The sequence below is a fragment of the Lutjanus erythropterus genome, chromosome 1 (assembly GCF_056507025.1).
Source record: "Lutjanus erythropterus isolate fLutEry1 chromosome 1, fLutEry1.hap2, whole genome shotgun sequence".
NCBI classification, from domain to species: domain Eukaryota; kingdom Metazoa; phylum Chordata; class Actinopteri; order Lutjaniformes; family Lutjanidae; genus Lutjanus; species Lutjanus erythropterus.
In genome coordinates this window covers 32,798,379-32,820,103 of record NC_139317.1, presented here as the reverse complement: position 1 = coordinate 32,820,103, position 21,725 = coordinate 32,798,379, and the positions used below count along the sequence as shown (strand labels likewise).

At 39.3% G+C, this 21,725-nt stretch overlaps 1 protein-coding gene across 2 annotated transcripts in view; it reads right to left on the bottom strand.

The window, feature by feature from the left end:
- Positions 1–6,704: 6,704 nt before the first annotated feature.
- Positions 6,705–21,725, bottom strand: part of unc13c (unc-13 homolog C (C. elegans)) — a 139,456-nt gene continuing 124,435 nt past the window's right edge. For both annotated transcript variants that reach the window (XM_084720181.1, XM_084720178.1), the window contains 5 exons: positions 20,161–20,241; positions 16,195–16,342; positions 13,076–13,168; positions 10,483–10,642; positions 6,705–8,512 (listed from right to left, as the gene is read on the bottom strand). In XM_084720181.1, the coding sequence (XP_084576307.1) occupies positions 8,227–8,512; positions 10,483–10,642; positions 13,076–13,168; positions 16,195–16,342; positions 20,161–20,241 (768 nt within the window). In that variant the 3' untranslated portion in view covers positions 6,705–8,226. The remainder of the gene's footprint in view (positions 8,513–10,482; positions 10,643–13,075; positions 13,169–16,194; positions 16,343–20,160; positions 20,242–21,725) is intronic.

Here is a 21,725-nt window from a genome sequence, read left to right as displayed (position 1 = left end):
CAGGTTTCTATCAGATTATAGACGTGTGCCTAAAGGTTAGACATCCACCAGTTCGGATCTTCAGCTCGGTTTGAAAAACATCCCGCTGTGAATGACTTATCCCTCCCTCGAGGTGAGCTTCATCAATCTTCCCCTGCAGAATAAACAGTCCTCTGCTTTGAAGGACACAGAAAAGTCCAGGTTGGACGCTTCATGTCTGTTGGGCTGTTACTCATACATAACAGCTGGCTGCATTCCATTATCACACAGATGGACATGTTCCTGTGGCCCATAACTTCTGGATAATGTAACCTCCTCTTGTTGAGCTTCATTGCTGTTTTATCCTCCTGTCATATGCTCAATTAGCTGCCCCTGGAATTCATCTAGGCTTCATTTTAGTACTTTAATCCAAAGTATGATCAGGGAAAGAAATCAGCTTCCTACTGTAGGTCGGCCGCCTGCCAGATTGGATGTGCGTACGCACACACACTGTACAGTACACATACTCAGACAGGAGCATGAGGTTAACAATGTGGTCATCATCTTAGCATAAATTATATCAACCAGCTCATCCTCAGAGATCATCATTTGCCCACCATCAGTTTGTCCTTTGAAATGTGCAGCAGCTGATGACTAAAAATTCCTGGAGGAGTTGACAATATGCAAATGAGAGGTCAAGGTTGTGAAAGTCAAAGTTGATATAATTTTGCATCTTGGCAGCTCCACTGTAGGATGAGTCAGGTTAGTGTTTTTCCTCTTTCTTCTCCCTTCTGGGAGCACACAAGAGAGCGCTTCCTCTGCCTCTGCTACATATTTACTCTTTTGTGTGGATGTTTTTCTCTTTTGACTTCCGTCTTCCACAATCTCTGATTACACAGTGAGGAAACGAGCTGGTGTGACTGGCATAATTGGCTCAGGAAAAGAGAAGAATAGAAAATTAAAAAATTGCACACACACTTTCTGGCAGGGTGGGGGCATTGGAGCATTCTGGGATTTGTCTTTGAAAACCATGATGCAATTTCCTGTAATGTAATTCAGTCTAAATTCAGACACATTCAAATGCATTAATTTTTACTGCGATGTTAATGTCACTCTATTAGCTACAGTGAATTTATTTAAAGATGTTCTATTAATCGTATGAGCTTTTGTAGAAAATTGCATTCTCAGTAGCCAACAATGTCGAACTTATTCTCCTCAGTGGACTTCAGCTCTTCTCTTTGTCCCCAACTCAAATCCTTTCATCTAATATCCATTTATCTATTATACTGTAGCTGTTATATTGGCAATTGTATTAGCTATTTTAATATTTAATGCTCTTGAATGTCCCATATGATCTGTATATATTCATAATTAGGTGTCTGCCCGTTCTTTTTTTATCTCACACCACCACAGTTGCCACATCTACAAGACAGCAAATGCACTTGCCACTAGTCTGTGTGGCCATGGGTGGGAGGCCTATAAATGAAGGCAAAATGAAGGTGTGGCCAGGTGCATTTGCTATCTTAGACTGGACAAAACCTGCTCGAAGCACAAAGTCTGTTGCTCAAGCGGTTTGTCTGCACAAGATAGCACACCTTTCATTTATGTTAAACAGCATGCATGCACGTGTGTAAAATTATTATTACTAATAAGGAATCAGGAATTATTATTATAATTATAAACCCAGTAAATCTCAATAGACCTGCAAAGTGTGTATGGGATGGGATCACAGCTGTCAGGACTGAACAATAATGATCTTATACTGTTATATCTGACCATGAGACCAGTCTGACCTGGGGAGAAAACAGTATGTGCTTATCTGTCAGACCCTGTTGTTGGGTGGATAACCTTCGCAAATTTTGTGCACGGGTCGAAGCTACACCAGATTGAGGTGCAGCTTTGTGGTCAGTCTCTTCTCTCTCCTGCTCCTCACTCATCTCTCCCACACCTGCACACCAGCTCCTTCTTCAGGAGCTTCAGCCAGCAGAGCTGTGTAAGTATGAATCATAAAATACAACATAATTTCAAGGTGCAAGACATAATCAATTACATATGTGCATGACTGTTACGGTTCATGTATTTTATTACTTTTTACAGTCGTTCATCAATAATAGAAATAAAATAAAATACATTTACACATGAAGCTGCTTTGCCATCTCCATATATTGCACATTCTCACACTTTCACTTCTCGAACCATCTGTCTCCTCGCTTTCTCTTTGTTTTCTCCTGGTAAATCTGCCATCATGCTGCCAACTCTTGTGCTCCTGATGCACCTGTTTCTTAAAGGTGATGAGAGCCAACTTTCTAATTGGTTCATCACATGTTCGGCCTAAACTCGCCTGTAAATTAATCAAGATACTTGGGCGCAGCTGATATGTATATCCTCCTGTGTGCTGCTGGTGCAAGGGGCGGGACAGGGCAGAATGCTCCAGTGTCCCTTGAGCAAGCTGGCAAAGTCGGATTTGGACACACCTTGAATAAATTAAATCCATTGCGCCTTGTGCTTTTCACATGCAGTTTTGAGCAGCAAAAGATATGGCCTCATATCTCTTTTTGTGTCAAGGAACAGAGTGTAGGATTTAGAGGCATCTAGTGGTGAGCTTGTAGATTGCAAACACTTTGTCTCACTCTCCCTTTCCAAGCATGTGGGAAAACCTACACTGGCTGTGAAACTTGTTTAGTTTGTCTGTTCTGGAATACTGTAGAAACACGGCGGTGCAACATGGCGGACTCCGTGGAAGAGGACCCGCATCTTCTGTAGATATACAGGAATGTAAAGTAAATGGCTCAGTCTAATTTAACAAAAACACTATTTTCATTTTCGGGTAATTATACATTACACACATATAATGAATATTATGTTATGTTTCTACCAAATGCATATTCTTACAATAAATCCCCACAAATCTTATACACTAGACCTTTAATTTATGCAAATAAATATGAAAAGCAACAGGCAGCAGGGGATTGCATCGCAAATTATTTCTTATTTCACGTTAACTTCCAATGTTTTTAGTCTTTATGCTAAGCTAAACTCAGGGAGTTGCTCACTGTACAGCCATTTATAGTGTAGTAGACAGATGTGAAGTAATCTTCTCTAACACATGAAGTAATGTATATTTCTCAAACTCATGGTAACGCTTTAGGTATTTGAGCCTATAAAGTCGCTTTGTCTTATTTGCTGGTGTGTTAGCAGTTGCAGTGTTTTTAAAGTTTTTTTTAAATAAATGGACATTTTACAATCAAGACGTTTTGACTTGCCATAGCAAGAAAAGCACAGGTAAAACAATGTTATTAACAGTGACCCGGTGTCCGAGCAATTCATGTGAAGCCCTTTAGTGTTATCAGTTATATTTGTGTAATGTCTGCTGTGCAACGACTTGTACTCTGCACACTTCTGTTACCTATCTAAATTAAAAGGTGTTAAAAATAGAATTTGTAGTACAGAAACACTGCCTGAAAGATGCTGTTCATATGTCAAATCATACAGTACATTAAAAATATCATTAATCAGAGATGAAATCCCTGTGGGGACACATATTCCTTTTTGAACAGGGGCAGTATCATCGTGTCCGTGTGAAACCACTTCATTTGAGTCTCTCAGCATCACAGCTCAGGACTCTGATCTGTTCCTCTCAGTTTTGTATCTCTTTTCTATAGTGTCTCCATGTCTTCACTGCTTTCTCACACCTCTCTTTTCTGTGGATCTCTTCATATCTTTCATTTCCTTTTCTCCAGAAGTGGACTACAGCTGTAAAGAAAAGACAACACTGTGACACTGACAAATGGACTTACTTTGTCTTGGCCCTCTTATGTCCTGGTTCCAGGTGATTAGATCCACTGTGTGGGCTTTAGACAAAAGGACAGCCTGTGGCTAGAATAATCCACTTGTGATGAACAGGACTTTTTTCTGTCATCTCTGAAGAATAAGTCATTGTTGATGTGGTTTCTGTAGTGGATATGCAAAATAATGCATATCACTTTGAACTGAAACACTAACCTTTACCTACATTCTTTCATTTCCTTAAGTATTGCCCATGTAGCATTTGACTCATTAAATTGGGCTTTTAAGTGTTGAGCTTTAGGCTACAGTCTCACATTTCACGCTCTCAGAAGTAACACAGATGGCTCAAGAAAAAAAGACATAAATGTGCCATTAAAGTTTTGTCAGGTGACATGTTTTTGTGGGATTATTTCTGCCATAGACGTGAAATTTTTTCCTGTGGGTGTCGAATGACTGACAGTAAGTAGAGCGGAACTGATCTGAAACACTCATCTCAGCCACCAGAAAAATTCACGAAAAAAGAGAAACTTTTTGACAAAGTAAAGCCTTCATGTTTAGTGCAAAGGATTACAGTATCTTGTGAAAGTATCTGTAGGTGATTTTCAAAGAGGAAGCATTAAAAGGCAAAAATGTCTCAGATACCACATGCGCAGACACCACCAGGAAAATTCTATGTAGAAGTTGGGAAAACTTATTCTATCCATCAGCAATGTGTCCCTCACATTCTTTACATGCTTTAAAATGCCATAATACATTTCAGTGTGAGCTTTAAATGAGGTTCTCTCTCTTACTGGTTGTCTTATTGGACTGCACGATGGCACAGTGGTTAGCACATCTGCCTGACAGCAAGAGGGTTTGAATCTGGGTTTGAATCTGTGTGGAGTTTGCATGTTTCCCCATGCCTGTGTGGGTTTCCTTGCAGGTGCTCCAGTTTTCCCTACCATCAGAAAACAAAAACACGTTAGGTAAATTCTCCAGTCAGTCCCTAACAAGGGGTCCCCAGATGCTGTACAGTAGCTGCCCACTGCCTCTAATACCAGGATGGGTTAAATACAGAGACTGAATTTGACTGTACAGATGTACTCTGCATGATCACAATAAAGTTGACTGTTAACCTTATTGTGTTAACATACAGTCTGATATGTGTACAATTTGTCATTAGATGTCCTATTTGAAGAGCATTGAGGTAAATTTTTTAACAGGTCCACTTTGTAAATTTTATCAGGATACACTAACAAAATATGTCATAAATGGAATTTAACATTCATAGGTATGTTTTCATTAGCGTGTAATCACCTGAAAATAAAAATTGTTGTGATTTCATTACCGTAGAATGAGCTTTTTAATCTAAAGAAGGTGCAGGTCTTCTTCCATGTTGTCCACCATGTTGGATCATCATGTTTCTAGAATAGCCCAGAACAGACGAACCAAAAACTGGCTCTAGTGATTGTTTTTGTGTGTTTCATGGCCACCATAGGTTCTTCTTCACACTTGGAAGGGGAAGGTGAATTCAGTGGGTTGCAATCTGCAACTTCACCATTAGACGCCTCATAATCCTACACATTGGGCTTTTAAAGTGGAACTCCACTAAATACACACAAAGTCTGTCTTTCCTTAAGGAGTACTACTGGATATATAAATAAAAGAAAGGTATAAAGTTTTCTGTGGCCTGTCTAATTGCCTCAAGTGATGTCACTTGAGTCAGTGTCTGTTGGGGCAGAGACGGTTTGGAAAGGCACACTTTAGAGTAAGTTCTTGTGTCTGTGTCTCATGGGATTTGCTACTGCCCTGCCTCTTTAGGAGACAAACTGCAGGTCCTGAGTCTATTCAAACCAATGGAAGAAGTGAACATGAACACAGTTAATGGCTATGATTATTTCGCCCTACAGTCACCAAATATTGAACCCATTTTTTTACAAGCCACGTCTGAACAATCTGACACTAAAATGGCATTTTCAGACAGACAAATCAGGAGAAAATTAACTTTGTTGGAGACTCTATCTCAGCAACACACTCTCAGGAGATTTGGCCACACACTCAGTGGACCTGGCAACACAGATATACTCTATAAAGATATCAAGCTTATTAAACTAACAGATCCATACAAAAAGCAAAATAAGGTGCAACATGAACTTTGCACCTTTAGTGTTTTGTATTTACCTTCATCCATCCATATCATTTTTACAACACTACCAACACTTCTGACCAAGCCCACTTAGTAGACAGGAAGTGTACACCATTTCCTACCATTGGCACAGCCTGTAATGTGTTATCTTCTTACACAGACCATCTTTGGTTAGAACTGAAAACTGTGCTGTTAGAAAGAAGTGAGCTTACCAGACCTCTGCTGCCTGCTCCTCATCTCTGCTTGAAGCTGTTAGCCGATACTAGCATAACACACCTGTATCACTGACCAAACTGTCTGTGGTTGCATTGTGGGTAATGTAGGCACAAGGCTTTAACAAAGAAGAAGAATGTGTGGAGCAAAAACGACAATATCTTGGGTTCTTAAGCATTTTTTGAACTTATTCTTTTTTTAACAGTCCATTGTGGCTCACTTAATGTTAGAAGTGTCAATACTAAATTGGTGAAGTACTCTTTTAAGAGGATACAACATTTTCACAGTGGTTGTTCTAGTTATCACCCTAAAATACCCACCATGGGAGCCAACAGATCAGCAAACCAGTGAAAATTATTTTCACATTGTGCGCTGCCTTTTATTCTCTGCGGGGTCTCTGTGAATGCAGGCGCAGCCACACACTTCTCATGATTGGTGGGTGGTTGAGAGAGATTATTTTTGTATGAGTCAGTATTGTTTCTTGGGGAAAATCCTGCAGTATGCCTTTAAATACTGGCATGGATTGGTTTCTGATTTGCTCTGAGATAATGTCATAATGTGTACAGTTCTATTATCCCAACTAAGGCAATTTCATATTAAACATGACAGAACTGCATGCAAATTGTTCCCCAAAAGAAGATTTCTTCTCATTTTTATATTGTAGATCTCAACACAAAATGCAAAAAATCAGGTGCAATTGTATGAAGAGCAGTTGACAGGTTAGTAATAGTGATAAGTGTTAAAGGGATGCTTACTGGAAAATCGTTCAAAATGACCCAGATGTTTTAACACATTTGCACATACTTTATGCACATTGAAGAAAAGTAGACTTTTGTACAATATCTCACTAAATATATTTACATGACATACAATTCGCCATCAGTGCAATACATAGGAATGTTGCATATTTACCAAATGTTAGACTCTTTCCTTTATGAAGAAAAATAATTCCAATGACAGAAGCTGATATAACTAATGTGTAAAGTAACATGTGCAACTTTCATATTGGTTAACAGCTTCACAGGAAATAAAAAAAATAAAATCTTAGTACCACCCTATTAATAATCAAATATTAAGCATTGAAAAAGTAATAGATCACATGTACATATATGTCTTCTTCATACATGTAATGGATTGCTTTTGTACAAATATTTTATATAACTTTGGCAGTTTATCAGGAACAAAGTTATCGGAAAAATATGAAACAATAATATCAAACTGTCTGCAATGTCATGTAAGCTTGCCTTCCAAAGCTCATGTTCACAGTGGTCAATCAGAAAGGCTGGAAGCTGATGGCCGAAAAGAAAGAACAAAAAGCCGAACAAAAAGAAAAACATTTCCATCCTTTCTGCTAAGACTGTTAGCACTGGAGGCTGTCATCATTGTTGTCATGGTTATAAAATTACAAACACCTATGAAGGTTTACATAGCAGTCATCGCCATTTAAAAAAACATGGTCTATTTTCAGGTCGACTTAAAATACAAACAGTTTGAAGGCAAGGGGACAGGACCCTGCTCGGTGGTCACTGTGGAATCATGGGAGAGACATGACCGAGAAGAGGACATGCACAACAGTGCTGTGTGGAAGAACGTGAAGCCAAAAAACGAGGGTGCAAAATGAAAGACTTTGCAACAATCAAAACGCCACACGGTCAGAAAATGACTTACACCGGACAAAATAATCGAGCAAATTTCAAACATACTAAGTTCACCATAATTCATATACGTTGGTTTTGTTCTTTTTTTCCACTGGTTTGGCACTTTATTGGAACAAATCTCTGTTCAAAAAGACTAAATGTTGTACAAAAGGTATTTCATGTCTCGTTAACATAACTCGTAGAATATAGTACTTAATAGTAAGCATACGGTAAGTAAACACTTGTACATACTGTAGTTTTAAAATGAACATTCCAACAGATGTTTTACGCACATGCACAAAAACAAACAAACAAACACAACTCTCTCTCTCTCTCTCACTGTCTTGCTGCCTCGCCAGATTTGGGCCTCCTCCGCTTCTCTTTGGACAATCTCATTCTCCAGCTTATCCAGAAAGAACAACTGTTGCTACTGCTCTGTCTGTCTTCCTCTTTACCTCTCACTTTAAGACAACACAACTCTTTTAAATACTGCATTTTTGCTTCACATTACGACACTTCCTCCGCCGAGCGCGTGTCTGTCTTGAGACGCACAAACTCTTTGGCCACCTCGTCGTTGGTCCTTTGAGAGAGTATCCTCATGATGGTGAGGCCAGTTTCGTCCATGGAGATGCTCTTCATCAGGGGGTAGCAGGCCGAGCAGCTGCCCGTGTCCGCCAGTTCTCGGAGCTGGATGACCGTCATGCCAATGACGCGGTCCTCGCGGGCAAAGCAGTAGTCCTTTACTGAGACGTGCAGCTCGTAGGCCTCTGGACCATGTTCGTTACTTAGAATGCTGGGAGGAATGACACAGAGAGATCAGAAAGGTTCAAACTTAGGAGTTCAAATCAGTAATGTTTTACTGTAATGCAGCACTGCAGTAAAAAAGAATTATTTAACCTTTGTTTTGTTCTCTTCTGGTCACGACTCTGGTTTATCACCTATTTTACTCTAAATAGGACCAAAGTTTACAAAATGCACATCATGCTGTAATGCTGTATTGAAGTGGACTAATGACTAAGACTATAAACTCATTAAGAAAATATTTACTGGGGTAATACATCAAGTGAAAAGTAGAGTCACTTCCTCATAGACTTCAGACGTCTTTTTGCAACCAGTGGAGTCAGAGGGCCATGAGAAAGAATACAGGCTTGTCTGTATTGACTTCACTTTTCAGGCCTGGAGTCTTTATCCACCTCTCTCATAGTCTATGTGCATGGGTAATAAAGATGTAGGATTTAGCACATACTGACAGTTCAGATACTTTCAAGTAAGTTGTAAGTCTCTTAAAATTATCCTGAATGGACTTTAATTTACTTTTTAATTATCCCATAGTCTCTTTCTGTAGAATTGTACATGAGTGCAAAACAATTGCTTTTAGGACACCGACATTCAGCTTTGTTCGCAGCTGAATATAATGTGTCAGTAAGAGACTCCGGCTCGGAGACACTTCCTTATTATATAGGTGGCTGTGATGAGACAATTCAGTCATGTTTTGTAAGTGAAACGGATGTCTCTATTCAAATGAGCCATTATTCCAAGCCAGCTTTTTTTTTTTAGGCTGCTTTCTAATTATCTCCAGGAACTAAACAGCTCCTTAAAATTCAAATGACAATGTGAATCTATATGCAGGCAGCACTGGGCCTGCAGTGATCACACTGGAGCTGCTACAACTCAGTCTAAGATCACTTTAGCTCTGACTTGAGTTGGCTCGGCTCAGAGAATGACGGTGTCGAAGAGTGGACAAGCCTATAGATTACTGAAGCGGTCACTCGACTCCCTTCAACAGTTTCAAGGCAATGAGCAAAAGTGCTGGGACAGCAACTGCATTCTACTCACTACATGCAGCAAATGGAAGGATTGTGACAGTACAGGTATTATGTGGTACTGTATATTGGCTACTGGAGGTTTTTGTACAGTGCAGAGAGCATACTGAATACTAGTCTGAAGGTACAGCAGCAAACAAGGTACATAATGATGCACACAGAATGTAGACTACAGGTAAGGAGATCTTGAAAAATAAATAAATAAAAAAGTTGTAAAAGTTCAATTTTATAAGTTTGAAATCACCATAAAATAATTGTGATTATTTTCAAATGTAATCATAACTATGGCCTCAATTATAGATAAGAATTTGTTTTAATGACTTGCCTGGTTAAATTAAGGTAAGCGATGAAAAAATAAATAAATAATGGATTTGGTGACATCTCACATAAACACTGGAGCATATCTTGTATCTCCTCATGGGTATAATTGGTCTTGCGTGTTGATTATTGTGATCAGAGGTTTGGGTGGGCTGCAGAAGATTCTCAAATTTCAAATTGGGCCATGACAATTGTAAGTTTGGCAATGGCTTCACTATGGCAATGATGCTGCTGAAATAAAGCACAGAAAGACTGACTGTCATGTCCTATACATTGTTTTTAGAAATCTGACCCATGATGTATGGTCTCTAGAGGTGTATGACTGAAGTTTTTCCCATGGTTTAGTGTTAGAAAAGCAAACAAATTTGGCAATCAATCATAATATTACCTTGCAATACTTGTAGAATCACAATACTTAAGAATTGCAATGCATAACGAATTGCCACCCAAGTATCATCCCAGCCTTAAATAATAAATACTACTAATACTACTACTACTACTAATAATAATGATAATAATAATAATAATAATAATAATTAATAACAGCCTTTAGAAAACCCTCAGGTTTCGTCCCTCTTTTCTCCATCTCTGTATCTAAAACAAAGGAAGAACGATTACTCACTATTGGAATGTTTCATTGTACTTTGGTGACCAGTTGTTATTCTTGGTCTTGGTGCTGAATTTGCGCTTCTTGTCAGCCAGGTGTGGTCCCACGGCGTTGACCTCTACAAATGGCCGGAACATGGCGTTGGTTTGCCAGATGAGGTTGTTCACAGCAATCACTAAGGAATGCAGAGAAAATAATATTCAGTTACAATTTAGATGAGGGAAAAATACTTGTTCTGTTTATTAAAATATGTATTCCTGTGTATTTAGCTTATTAGCACAGATTACTGGATGAATGTAGAAAATGTCATATTACACTGAGATACTGTCAAAGCAAGTACAATAGAAAGTGATAGCAGGAACATTTCTGCTTATCTGGAATGATAATAGTAAACACTTTGGATGTCAGTACCTATGAACCAAGCCAAAACAATTTATTTGCAGACTATTTTGCACTGACATTCCGCAAAAACACAAAAAACATGTAGGGATAAATCTACCATGAAAGAGAGAGAGACATACTGATTGGCACAGCGACTGTATAGTGCAATGGCAGCACACAGGCTTTTAAATTTTTTTTTACATTTTGTTCTGTGGTGGTTGCCAAAAGTAATTCTGGGAAATGCAGAAAAATCACTAACAGAAATAGACAAGTTAGAAAATAAATATGAAAAAGCTAAACTGTGCCTCTTCATCCAGTAATAATGGATTTTCCTTTAATAGAAATGTCCATATATGATTGCCATAGTAACCTAACTGGCAATCACATTTTCATGTTACTGCTACCAGCTGAATACAGTTGACTGCAAGCTGTAGTGCATATGGTGCTACTGTGAGAGAAGAAACAGATATTATTGCAGCTATGTACATTTGGGTACAGCTTGCAAAGAGATACAGCCCGGAATAAAGCACTGTACCACATTTCATGGCAATGTATCCAATAGTTAATGAGATATTTCACTTAAAACCTTTAATTTCAACGTTTGTGGCTTTAGAGGAAAAGGAGGGATCTCCAAAGTTAGCAGGATTCATTATATGAATGGTGTAGAAATTTTTGTTCCAATCTAATCTAGGGATGTGACACCAAGCCGATGCCAAAATTCTGAAAATGCGATTGTACTGTTTTTTCTACATTACCACAGGTACCTGGGATGCAACCTGATGGGGAAAGCATATACATATATACTCAAGTGTTGCTAGTCCTCTGTTAGACTCCAGAGAAAGAGGGAGAGCGCCAGCTAGCACCAGTGAACAGCAACAACATACATGACTAAGATAGTGACAAGTGACAGCTTTGGCTTGACTCGTCAAAAAGAAAAACAGTAAAATGTATATTAAAATACTTTGGATGAGGGATTTATACTAAATGTGCAAAACCAGTATGCAAAATGTGCCATGAAACTATTCAGAAAAAAGGAGGAAGACAGACATCCAGGTGGTGAGTAATGTTACATTATCAGTGTATCCAAAGTGTTATCCTTGTTATCGCTTTGTTGAAATAATATTAGCATTATTTATGTTTGAGACAGCTAGCATTGCTGTGTAGCCAACCATTGTCCATGACATTTACAATGGCTAAATGCTGAAGGCTACCATGTCCAAGCTACTGAAATGTAACCACATCTCATAGTAGTAGGCATTTTGTTTGTCAACATGTCAGTAAATTTAAATGACTGCTGTCACTGTGAGTTTAGCTTACATTCAAAGTTCAGCAGCAGAAATCACTTTTGTACTCAAGTACTTTCCAGACATGAGCAACATACCCTGACAGTGATTTGTGTCAGGTTTGGTAAATATCCCCCTCAGACTTTTGTCCTAGAAGTTCAGATGAGTTTTTGTTTCAGGTGGCAAAGAACGAATAACACATTTTATTAGCATTTTTGTTTTATACTGTGGTATCAAATTGAGTATTGAGAATCATTCACTGGTATTGGTATTGACTACTAAATTTTCAGTACTGACACCACTAATCCAATACAATGTAGTCAATGCTGAGATGTGAGTAGCTTAGTTAATGATTATCTGCTAAAGGTGCTAGAGGAAAAGTCATGGATCACCTATGTAGTCAGTCCTGGGACCATGAATACCATGAATATGTTTTTAATCAATTTTCATGACAATCAATCACCAAAACTTTCAACCAGTAAGTCAGGGTTCATGGCAGTACATCAAATACTTGTTGAGCTATTTCAGTCTCAACCAACAAACAGATCATGATTGCAATCCATGTAGCCTCTAGCATGGCTAATAAAAATACAGACAGAGTTGCATATCTATAAATCATGAGTCGCTGACTATGCCATGACTTTTTTATAGCCTCGGCAAGAATGGAAAACAAACCTACAGTACAACCCCAGTTATGGTTCTCTGTATAATGACTATAATTATGTCATCAGCAATATTTCAGATATTTATTTTGTCATTTTTTCCCTCCAAAGTGAGTTCCAAGACAATAAAACAATGCTGCTGATTGTGACCCTGCAGCACCATCAGACAACTGAGATTAACGCCATGAGCTGTCCAGGGTGACTCTTTGAGCATTCGCAAGTGTGAACACAATTGAATAGAAAGTGACCAAAAAAGCAGGTCTGAGTGAAGGAAAATCTCACCCTTCACGCTGACTTTGTGCTCTCCGGTGCCAGGGTGAGAGATGAGATTCACTTGCATCGACACCTCCCCCACCGATCCGTTGGATGACTGACCTGGACACACACCAAAACAACAACAGGCGATTTGGAAAAGAGGCATAATGAAAATCGGAATGGAGAATGGAGGAGTGGCAGAGAGGAGTGGGAGCCAGGGAGAGGAATAGAGAGATCAGGAAACAGAAATAAAAGAGAGAAAGAGGATGAAAGGACAGAATCCAAAACTGTGGGTGCTGCTTTCTTTTGTACATGAGGTATCCAGGAATTGATCCAAAAGGTGGTGTATAAACACTTTTCTTTGTGTGTCAAAGCTAAAAAACTAAACCCGAGAAAAAACAGTAGGGGAGTAGACATGTTTCCACCCTATGGCAGCCCAGTAGCAAGCACAGCCAGGGTTTCCTTTAGCTTGAGGGTGAACAAGAAGAAGAAGAGGAAGAAAAAACAGAAACATGAAATAATCTCCCTGGTTTGAAGGCCAGGGAGGAGGCAGATGGAGTGAAGGGATCACTAAATAAATCATGTTCTACACAATGAAATCGTCAAAGTGTTGAACTCGACAGAAATACAAACAAAACATCAGTTTTGACTGCATGCAGACACGTGGAGATGAAAGCAAAACAATGCATCAGATAAGAGGGGACAAGAGAGAACAAAACCATCGAGTGTAAAGGAGAAAATACCCTTTTGGGCATCACACCCTGCACACATACGTCAGCATTACAGTTTCAATCACACGGGGACATGTTGTTGCCAGGAAACAATTAGAATTGATTGCTGACCATGTGTCTCGCTTTGCCTGTCGCAGGGACTCCTGCCCACTTCAGCTGCCTCTAAACAGCCTCGTGTTGCACCCAGCCTGGGACAAACAGATGTTGAACACTGGAAAGCAAGTGTGCTGGAGTAGTTGATGGAGGGGCATGTTGATCCAATAGCTAATCAATATGTGCCAAACATGCAGTGCCCATTATAGCTGGTAATGAAGAAACGAGCCTCCTGATTTATTGCAATGATGCCCTGAGAGGTAGGGGGGAGGGCACAAAAACATCGCTGCTGCACAATTAAACCCCGGACTTGTGGGAAATTAACGGCACACTGCCACAGCACATTTACCTCAGCTATCGGCTGAAATAACGCAATAAATAAATTAATTCTGTACGTTTTCCGATTGGAGTCAGAGCTGAGACGCTGTCGTTTAATGCCTTTATGAAATAATAAACAGGCAGGTACAGAGCAGGCAATGGATGGGTCAGTTTGATGCAGAGAGTGAGTAAGATGAATGCGAGGAATAAGGAAGATAAAGGCAAGCGGAGGTTGATAAACAAAGGTGGCAGTGAAGAGGGTCAGCAGATTAAATGAGAAAAATACAAACAGATAACAAAGATGAGTAGAAGGTATTAATTGTTGCAACAATCATTAATAACTGGTAAATAGATAATTATTAGTTATTTTACTGTTAACAAACATTCAAATAATATATATTACATAAACTCTCTAAACCATTTATTAAGCATGTGGGTTTTTTTGTTAGTACTGTGTTTCCACTGAAGTATAAAGCATCTACACAACATCAACCAGCTCCCTAACAGACACGAGAGACACATGTTTGCTTGAGAGAGCACACTTGGCAGGAATAGACGAGTGCATGGTGTGGTCTAAATGTGTCGCTGCCAGAGCACAGGGGTTGGTGATTAATGAAAGAGTGTCCACTGTGCTACATCAGGCATCAGCACATCCCCGCACTGTTTACTGACCTAATGCACATCAACCACCTCACTACCTCCACTTATAGACATCACATTAGCCCACCTCAGATAGAGAGCGACAACATGGTGTGAACTCAGAGGGGGGTGGGGATGGGATGAGGGAGGAAGAGGAGAAACACAATCTCAAAATAGCACACAGCGAAGTGCTGTGTGTCTATGCCCATCTGCCAGTCAGTGAGAGCGAGAGCGCTGGTTGGGCCTGCTGGCTGCCTGGCTGACTAGCTTTTCTCCCAACGCCATTCTGTTTCCTGCCGCCTGCCTATGCAGCGTTCTGCAAGGCTGAACACACTGAGGCAACCAGGAGCTTAAAGCTTCAACGCCCCACTGGACTGAATTCCCTCTCCAATCTCTCCGGACACCTGAAGGTATTTCAGCCTTGTTACGGAGAGAGATGGGGGGAAAAAAGTTCGATATAGAGACAGATGACTGAGACAACAACATAAAAGTGGGTCGGTGATGACGAAGAGAGTGAGAGTGGGGAGCACAAGAGGGAATTTGTACATTTACACTACACATATATCATATAAATGTATCATGACATTGTGTTTCTGTATTTCTTATGAGCGAGAGCATGGGAACACTCAAGCCCTCCAGGGCACAGGGTGAAGAGGCCATGCATGTTTGTTTTTTTAATTCATTTACAGTGACAAACGAGACAAACAACTTATACAGTAATGGGATTAATCCCATTATTGCAATGTCCACAATACATATGAGCCTAAAGTGACACAGAGATATCGCCAGAACACATATACTGTAATGTAAAGGAAGCTAAGACTGATGGGAAAACAGAACGACTGAACTAACTGGGAGTGTGCCGACTGGCATTTACTGTAGTTAATACACTGACTGTAAGTACCTCACACAGTCCCACATCAGTTCTTAATACCAACAGCAGCAGCAAGTGATTTGATGGTAACAAGGCTTTTCTTCTCATTTATCACTTACTGTACTGAGTACATGGTTATAGTAATGAGAGGCTGCAGGCATGCAATGTACCAGACTTTATCAAGTTTAATGAGAATATGTTTACTAACTCTGGTCTGGAAAAGGTGCTAAAGTGCTGCTGCACAATAGTACCAACAATCTGTGCTTTGTTTCTTTTTCACACCTTTCTCGCCAGTTCCACTATCTTAACAAATTTTTGCATAACTGTTTACATTTTTTGCCTTTAAAGCAGCTGTCTTTTAGTCTGAGCCTTTCCATTTAAGGTCACAGAAAACAGCTCTTAACCCAAACGTTTTTCAGCATTTGAATGCCAAAGTAATTCCACTGCCTTAAGTGAAACCTAACTGAGCCTGACCTTGGTGAGCTCCTTACCTTGAGAGGTTTGGGTGCATATATATTTCTTGATCAAGGCATCTGTAGGTTGAGTGTAAAGGCTGAGAGCATATTTGAGGGACTTCATGTCGGGGCTCTTTTCGAGGAAGGTTTTCTTCAAACCGTTTCCTCCAGCATGGAAGTATTGCTGCAAAAAAAAAAATGAAAAGGTGGTTTATAATTTTCCAAGGTAAACAGAAGCTTTGGAATACCTGAACCCTAACATGAACATGGTAGCAACCTCTTCTGAGTTCATACATGACAGCAGGTTACAGTGTGCTGAGAGACTAACCTAGGATTATATGGACAGTATGCATTTTATAAGGCGGAGCAGACACAGAGAGGGACCAGACAAGAGACAGCGGTAATAGCCACTTTTGTAGCTAATTACCATGCATTTAAACCTGAAACCCATGCTTGGATGGTTAATGCCCATTTGTGCTGATAAGCCTGATAGCCGAGGACAGACAAGGCTTTGCTTTCTTTTCAAACGTTGTCACCACTCCCACATATGGAAGGTGGGAGGGTGGCCATGGACAGATCTTATTAAGAAAGGAGGCGTCGCTGAAAAAGAAGTGAGGATGAATATAAAGACATGGAGACACATTTCTAAACCTTGTATCATGTTGATTCTTTTGTGCTTGTTACGTGTGTAGCATGGTCTCCTCTGTAACACATCATTACAGAAACAAGGCGGTATTTGTTGGGGTGTTTGCAGAGTTAATGGAGGGTCTGTTGTCGTGATCCAAAATACAGATTAATCGCTGGACAAAACAAAACAAAAAATAAAACAAAAGGTAGAGAAAGCAAACACACATTAATGTAACTGCCAGCTAACATTTCAGACATATCATCTTCTCCAGACATAGAATGACGCCCCTATAGGGTGTGTGACTTGTGTGACTGTGACTCAGCACAGGAGGAGGAGCTGTTTTCCGCCTCGCTAATGACTCATGAGCCACAAAATTTGAATGACACGTGCCTCTCATAATCTGGCATGTAGGGGGTGAGTCATGGGTGGAGTTCATCAAGAGAAAGGAAATGAAATTGCACGCACTAAATGGGAAACTGCAACAAATTCACAACATAATCAGCCCCTTAATGACATTTCACACAAGAGACAATCACTTAATTAACTAATGGTTAAAACTGTAAACCAGAACAAAAAGGACCACCGTGTTCTGAACAGACATAAACACTATCAAAAAGTAAAATTTGTATTTTTGTAATATAAAATAGCAAAACTAAACTACTCGGAACAACACTAGGATGATGGGAAATGTGGGCTGTATTTTAGACTGGAAATGTTTTTACATTTCATCACCTGCACCAGTTTTTGTACCAGTTACCAATTTTCCCTAGAATAGATTTTAAATTGGAGGCTGTGAACACCAACCTGATAATTCCAGGGGTCATGACTTGGAAAGTTTGTGAACCATTATTATAAATGATGATATAGCTGTACTTTTTATAAAACCTAAAACTTATGGGTGAAGGGGGTACAGGATGCAGTTATACATCGGTCTGTCTGTAGCTACTTCTTCAGGATTTCTAAACATGACATGACAGAGTTGACTTTAGTATTTAAATGCATATGTGTTTATTCAATAGTTTTGCTGTGGTTTAGGTTAGGTTTCATGTTAAAATGTGGCTGAAACATATGTGTTAGTGTCATAAGTGTGTCTTCTGAAAATGTTTTCCCATGTGACCTGGTTTCTGCATGATGACGTTGCTACATATAAACCCCAAGGTTGAAGGGGGGGGCATCAGTGCTCTGACGTGCGTATGTCACTGCTTTTGATGACGGCTGCGGGGGATTTCCATTAGAAATATCACCCCGCCTCTGGCAAAATTACCTGCCAAACTGCCACCCTTCCTACATTTCTTCTCTCTTATCGTTTTTCCCCATCTAACTTTGCATTCTTTGTTATATCATTCCTTACGTCCTGTCTTTTTTCTTTAATTTTTTTTTTCTTTTTTCTTTCCTTCTTCTGTATCCTTTTCTTGAGTGTAGTCCGAATCTACGCAAGCAAGTACTCTGTATGTTTTCCATGTAAAGTATGTAATACGTATATCATACTAGACAAAACTGGTTATATGTGTGTTTAATACATTCTTGAAGAAGAAAAATGACATATTCTGAAATAAAAATGTGTAGTCCATCCATACGTATAACAAAGCTGGATTTCATGAGAAACAAACAGCTGCCTTTCTTCTACAGTCACTCACAGGTCAGGGTTTAAAGAAAGGAAACAAATGGTGCATTATTGGGAATTAGTAAAACGGACCGCAAGGCATCTTTGTCACATGTGCACTTCTCTATGGGCCAGTGCATTTACCCATTATCCCACCCATTAGTTTTCATAGGTTCAAAGTTCAGTCTGGAAAAATATGATCAGTCAGATAATCACTGGATGCACTCTTGATAAATATTCAAGCAGATACACTGTGGTATATCAACACACTGATTTATTTCCTATAAATAGACTTAAGACATAATCATTGCTTGTGTGAGTCTGAAGTGCCACTTCACTGCATTTATGTATTTCTGTCTCTTTAGTACAGTATCTATCTTCCACATATTTGTACATATACAATCTATTTGGCTAATTGCTCCCAATTTCATATTTTCTTTTAGATTGCAGGTTTAAAGCTTTTTGCTGGCTATATGAACAATACAGGTATCCATCTGCATATCGCTTTTTGATCTGATTGGCCAGCTTTACTGAAGCATTACTGAACTGTGTTAATTGACTGTTCTCATTGGAATACTGATGAAAAGAATTCCAGCAGCATGATTGATCTAAACCTGCAGGTAGTCTTTGGAGACGGCAGAATCAATTAGTTTTCTCGGCACTTTATGATGCAGCGTCCCCACAGTGGCATCTCACCATAACTCTCCTCTTGTCCCTGTAGAACTGAGGCTTGGTCTTGAAATTTTCTCATATCCCTTTACTACAAACGGTCGCGCGGTAGTAAATTAACAGTGCTGCATTTCACACTTTCTTTTGCTGAGAGGTTTTGGGCGTCTTTCCATTTTCCTGGATATTAATTACATTTCCTCAGATGAGTCTAGACTAGCATTGAGTCATGTGTTTTTAAAAGTGGAATGGTGTTTTTTTCCCCAAGCATTTTGAAAGCACTTTAATAAGGGGCATCTTCTTGCAACGACACCGTGTCTCGTCAATGAACATCAAGGAGAGAGAACTACTATAAAAAAGCAGAGATTCATACCAGCTCAATTATCTCTTTAGCAAAGTGTGAGGTGACAGTGAAGAATTATTAATTTTTTTCCATTTTAGTCTGACATCAAATCCACATGCATGCAATAGAATACGTTTTTTCCATTTCAGATATACCTGTAATGTCAATGAACCTTTTCATTCAGTGAAAATACACACGAGAAAAACAGGGGGACATAGAGAAGGGGGGCCCATAAAATTTCATCCCATGATTTCCCAAGCACAAAACCTGAGTCACAGCTTCCCAGTTAACAATGTATTCAAATTACACAATTTTGATTTACAGGAGCAACATGTAAGACCCTAGAATTCAAAAATGAGCAGTGCAGACCAAATGGTGAGCCATTGGAGCCATAGTTGGTATATTAAATAGGTGGAATCCATATTTAACACATGATGTATGGTTGAGGCGAGTTGTTTCCCATGTCATTCCATAAACAAAAGGATTCAGTGACTGCCTCTCTCAGACTAGATTAAATTTTTTAATAATAAATGTGAAACACACCAACAAAAACAGCGAATCAAGTTTTTCAACTTAGCATGTTTTCTTCATCTCTGATGACGTATCATGGTCATTTTCTGATTTAGTACAGTAAGTATTATTATAGATTTCTTCTTGAAGTCAACTGGCAAATCTCTGCTCTGCTATGCTCGCTTGTCTTTTTTAAAGGTCAAGTTTAGTCTCTTGTCGTGCAACAAACAGTACAGTCGATATAAAACTCACCTTGATGGTGGGAAGCACGAGGTCCATGGCTGCACACTGTCGTGGAGTCAGACTTCTGGCTTCCTCTCGAATGACATGCTCCTGGAGGGATAATTAGATCAAGTCAAACACAGGCTTGGAATTTTAAGCTGTTTCTCCAGCATAATGTTAATGACCTCAGGTGAACCACAAAACTGTACTCAAGCATTTACAGTTTACACAACAGCACAAGTTGTAGTCAATAAAACTGCAGTGAGTCTGATAAATTTGAGCCTTGCTGTCTCCTACCTGCTCAAAAAGAATCTTAATTATGAAAAATGTTTTTTGTCGATTCTAATTGAAGTGTTCCTCAGTTGTGAATTGATTACAACAAATAACTTGGCACTGTGTTATTTCCCAGGTGTTTCCCTTATGGGTATAGATAAAAGAGTTTTGGGAAATGGGGCTCTGAAAAAACGCAATCGCCAATGCAAACGCCGCTTCAAATGTTGGTCCTAATCTACACAGCTTCACGGTTCTGGTCCCTCATGTGTACAAAAGAACAGAAGTCTGTGAACTTTTGCATGAGCTTGGTGTTGTTTGCTAGATTTAATCAACATAACTGCACTAGAAGAAATTTGTATAATGTGCAGCAATGCTGTGAAAATGCAGATCCCATAGATCAAATCAGAATTTGCAGATTAAACACACTGATATGATATAGATTTAATCTAGAAACACACACAAGTCTGTTTTAAACAGACAGAGGAGCTGGTGTGGAGATGAAAAATGCTTTAATCAACATCTGTGCTAAGATGGTGTCTGTTTTTTTATGCCAAAGTTGCATTGGGCCCACTTGATTTGTATTGAATCAGTTCCAGTAATCTCCCCATCCCGTGAAAACAATGTGATGGTGAGCCCCAAAATAACTAATGGCTGCAGGCAGAAGGAAACACTTCTCTCTCATGAAAACCCACCTATGCAGATTTATGGACAGAATTTTTCGATTTCTAATGTTGTAAGTCCAGAATTGTATATCCTTTAAGAAGAAATAAATCTCCCTTCACCATGTTTAGGAGGGAAAATAGATAAAACACTGCAAATCCTCCTTTGTAACATATTTGTTTGGCCAGATAAGTGCAGCCCTGAAATGACCACGGGATTTGTGGCGGTCAAAGGACATGATTGTCAAAGTGGTCCTGCACACAGCATCATTTGTTTCAAAGAAATAACATATCAGCCTGATTAACTCTGCTGTTCCATGAATCCATGCCATTACATGGGTCAAAGGCCACAACGCTTGAATAGTAATTTCACAGGGACTCATTTTGCATGTTAAACCCTGTAGTAATTGAGGTTACACATATACATTAATAATAATAATGAAACTGAACAACAAAGCAAGTATCACAGTTAACTTAAAGGTGCAATATACAACAAATGTTAGCAAAAACTATTTGCTTGGAAAAATATACGATATATAGATATGCACTGTCTAGTTTTCCAGTTTGATTTGAATCTCAGGAGTCTCTGTTGAAAGCTGGAGCCAAAATGGTAGCTGTGTGGTCACAGTATTTCTTGTATTACAGCTAAGTGTTACACTGAAT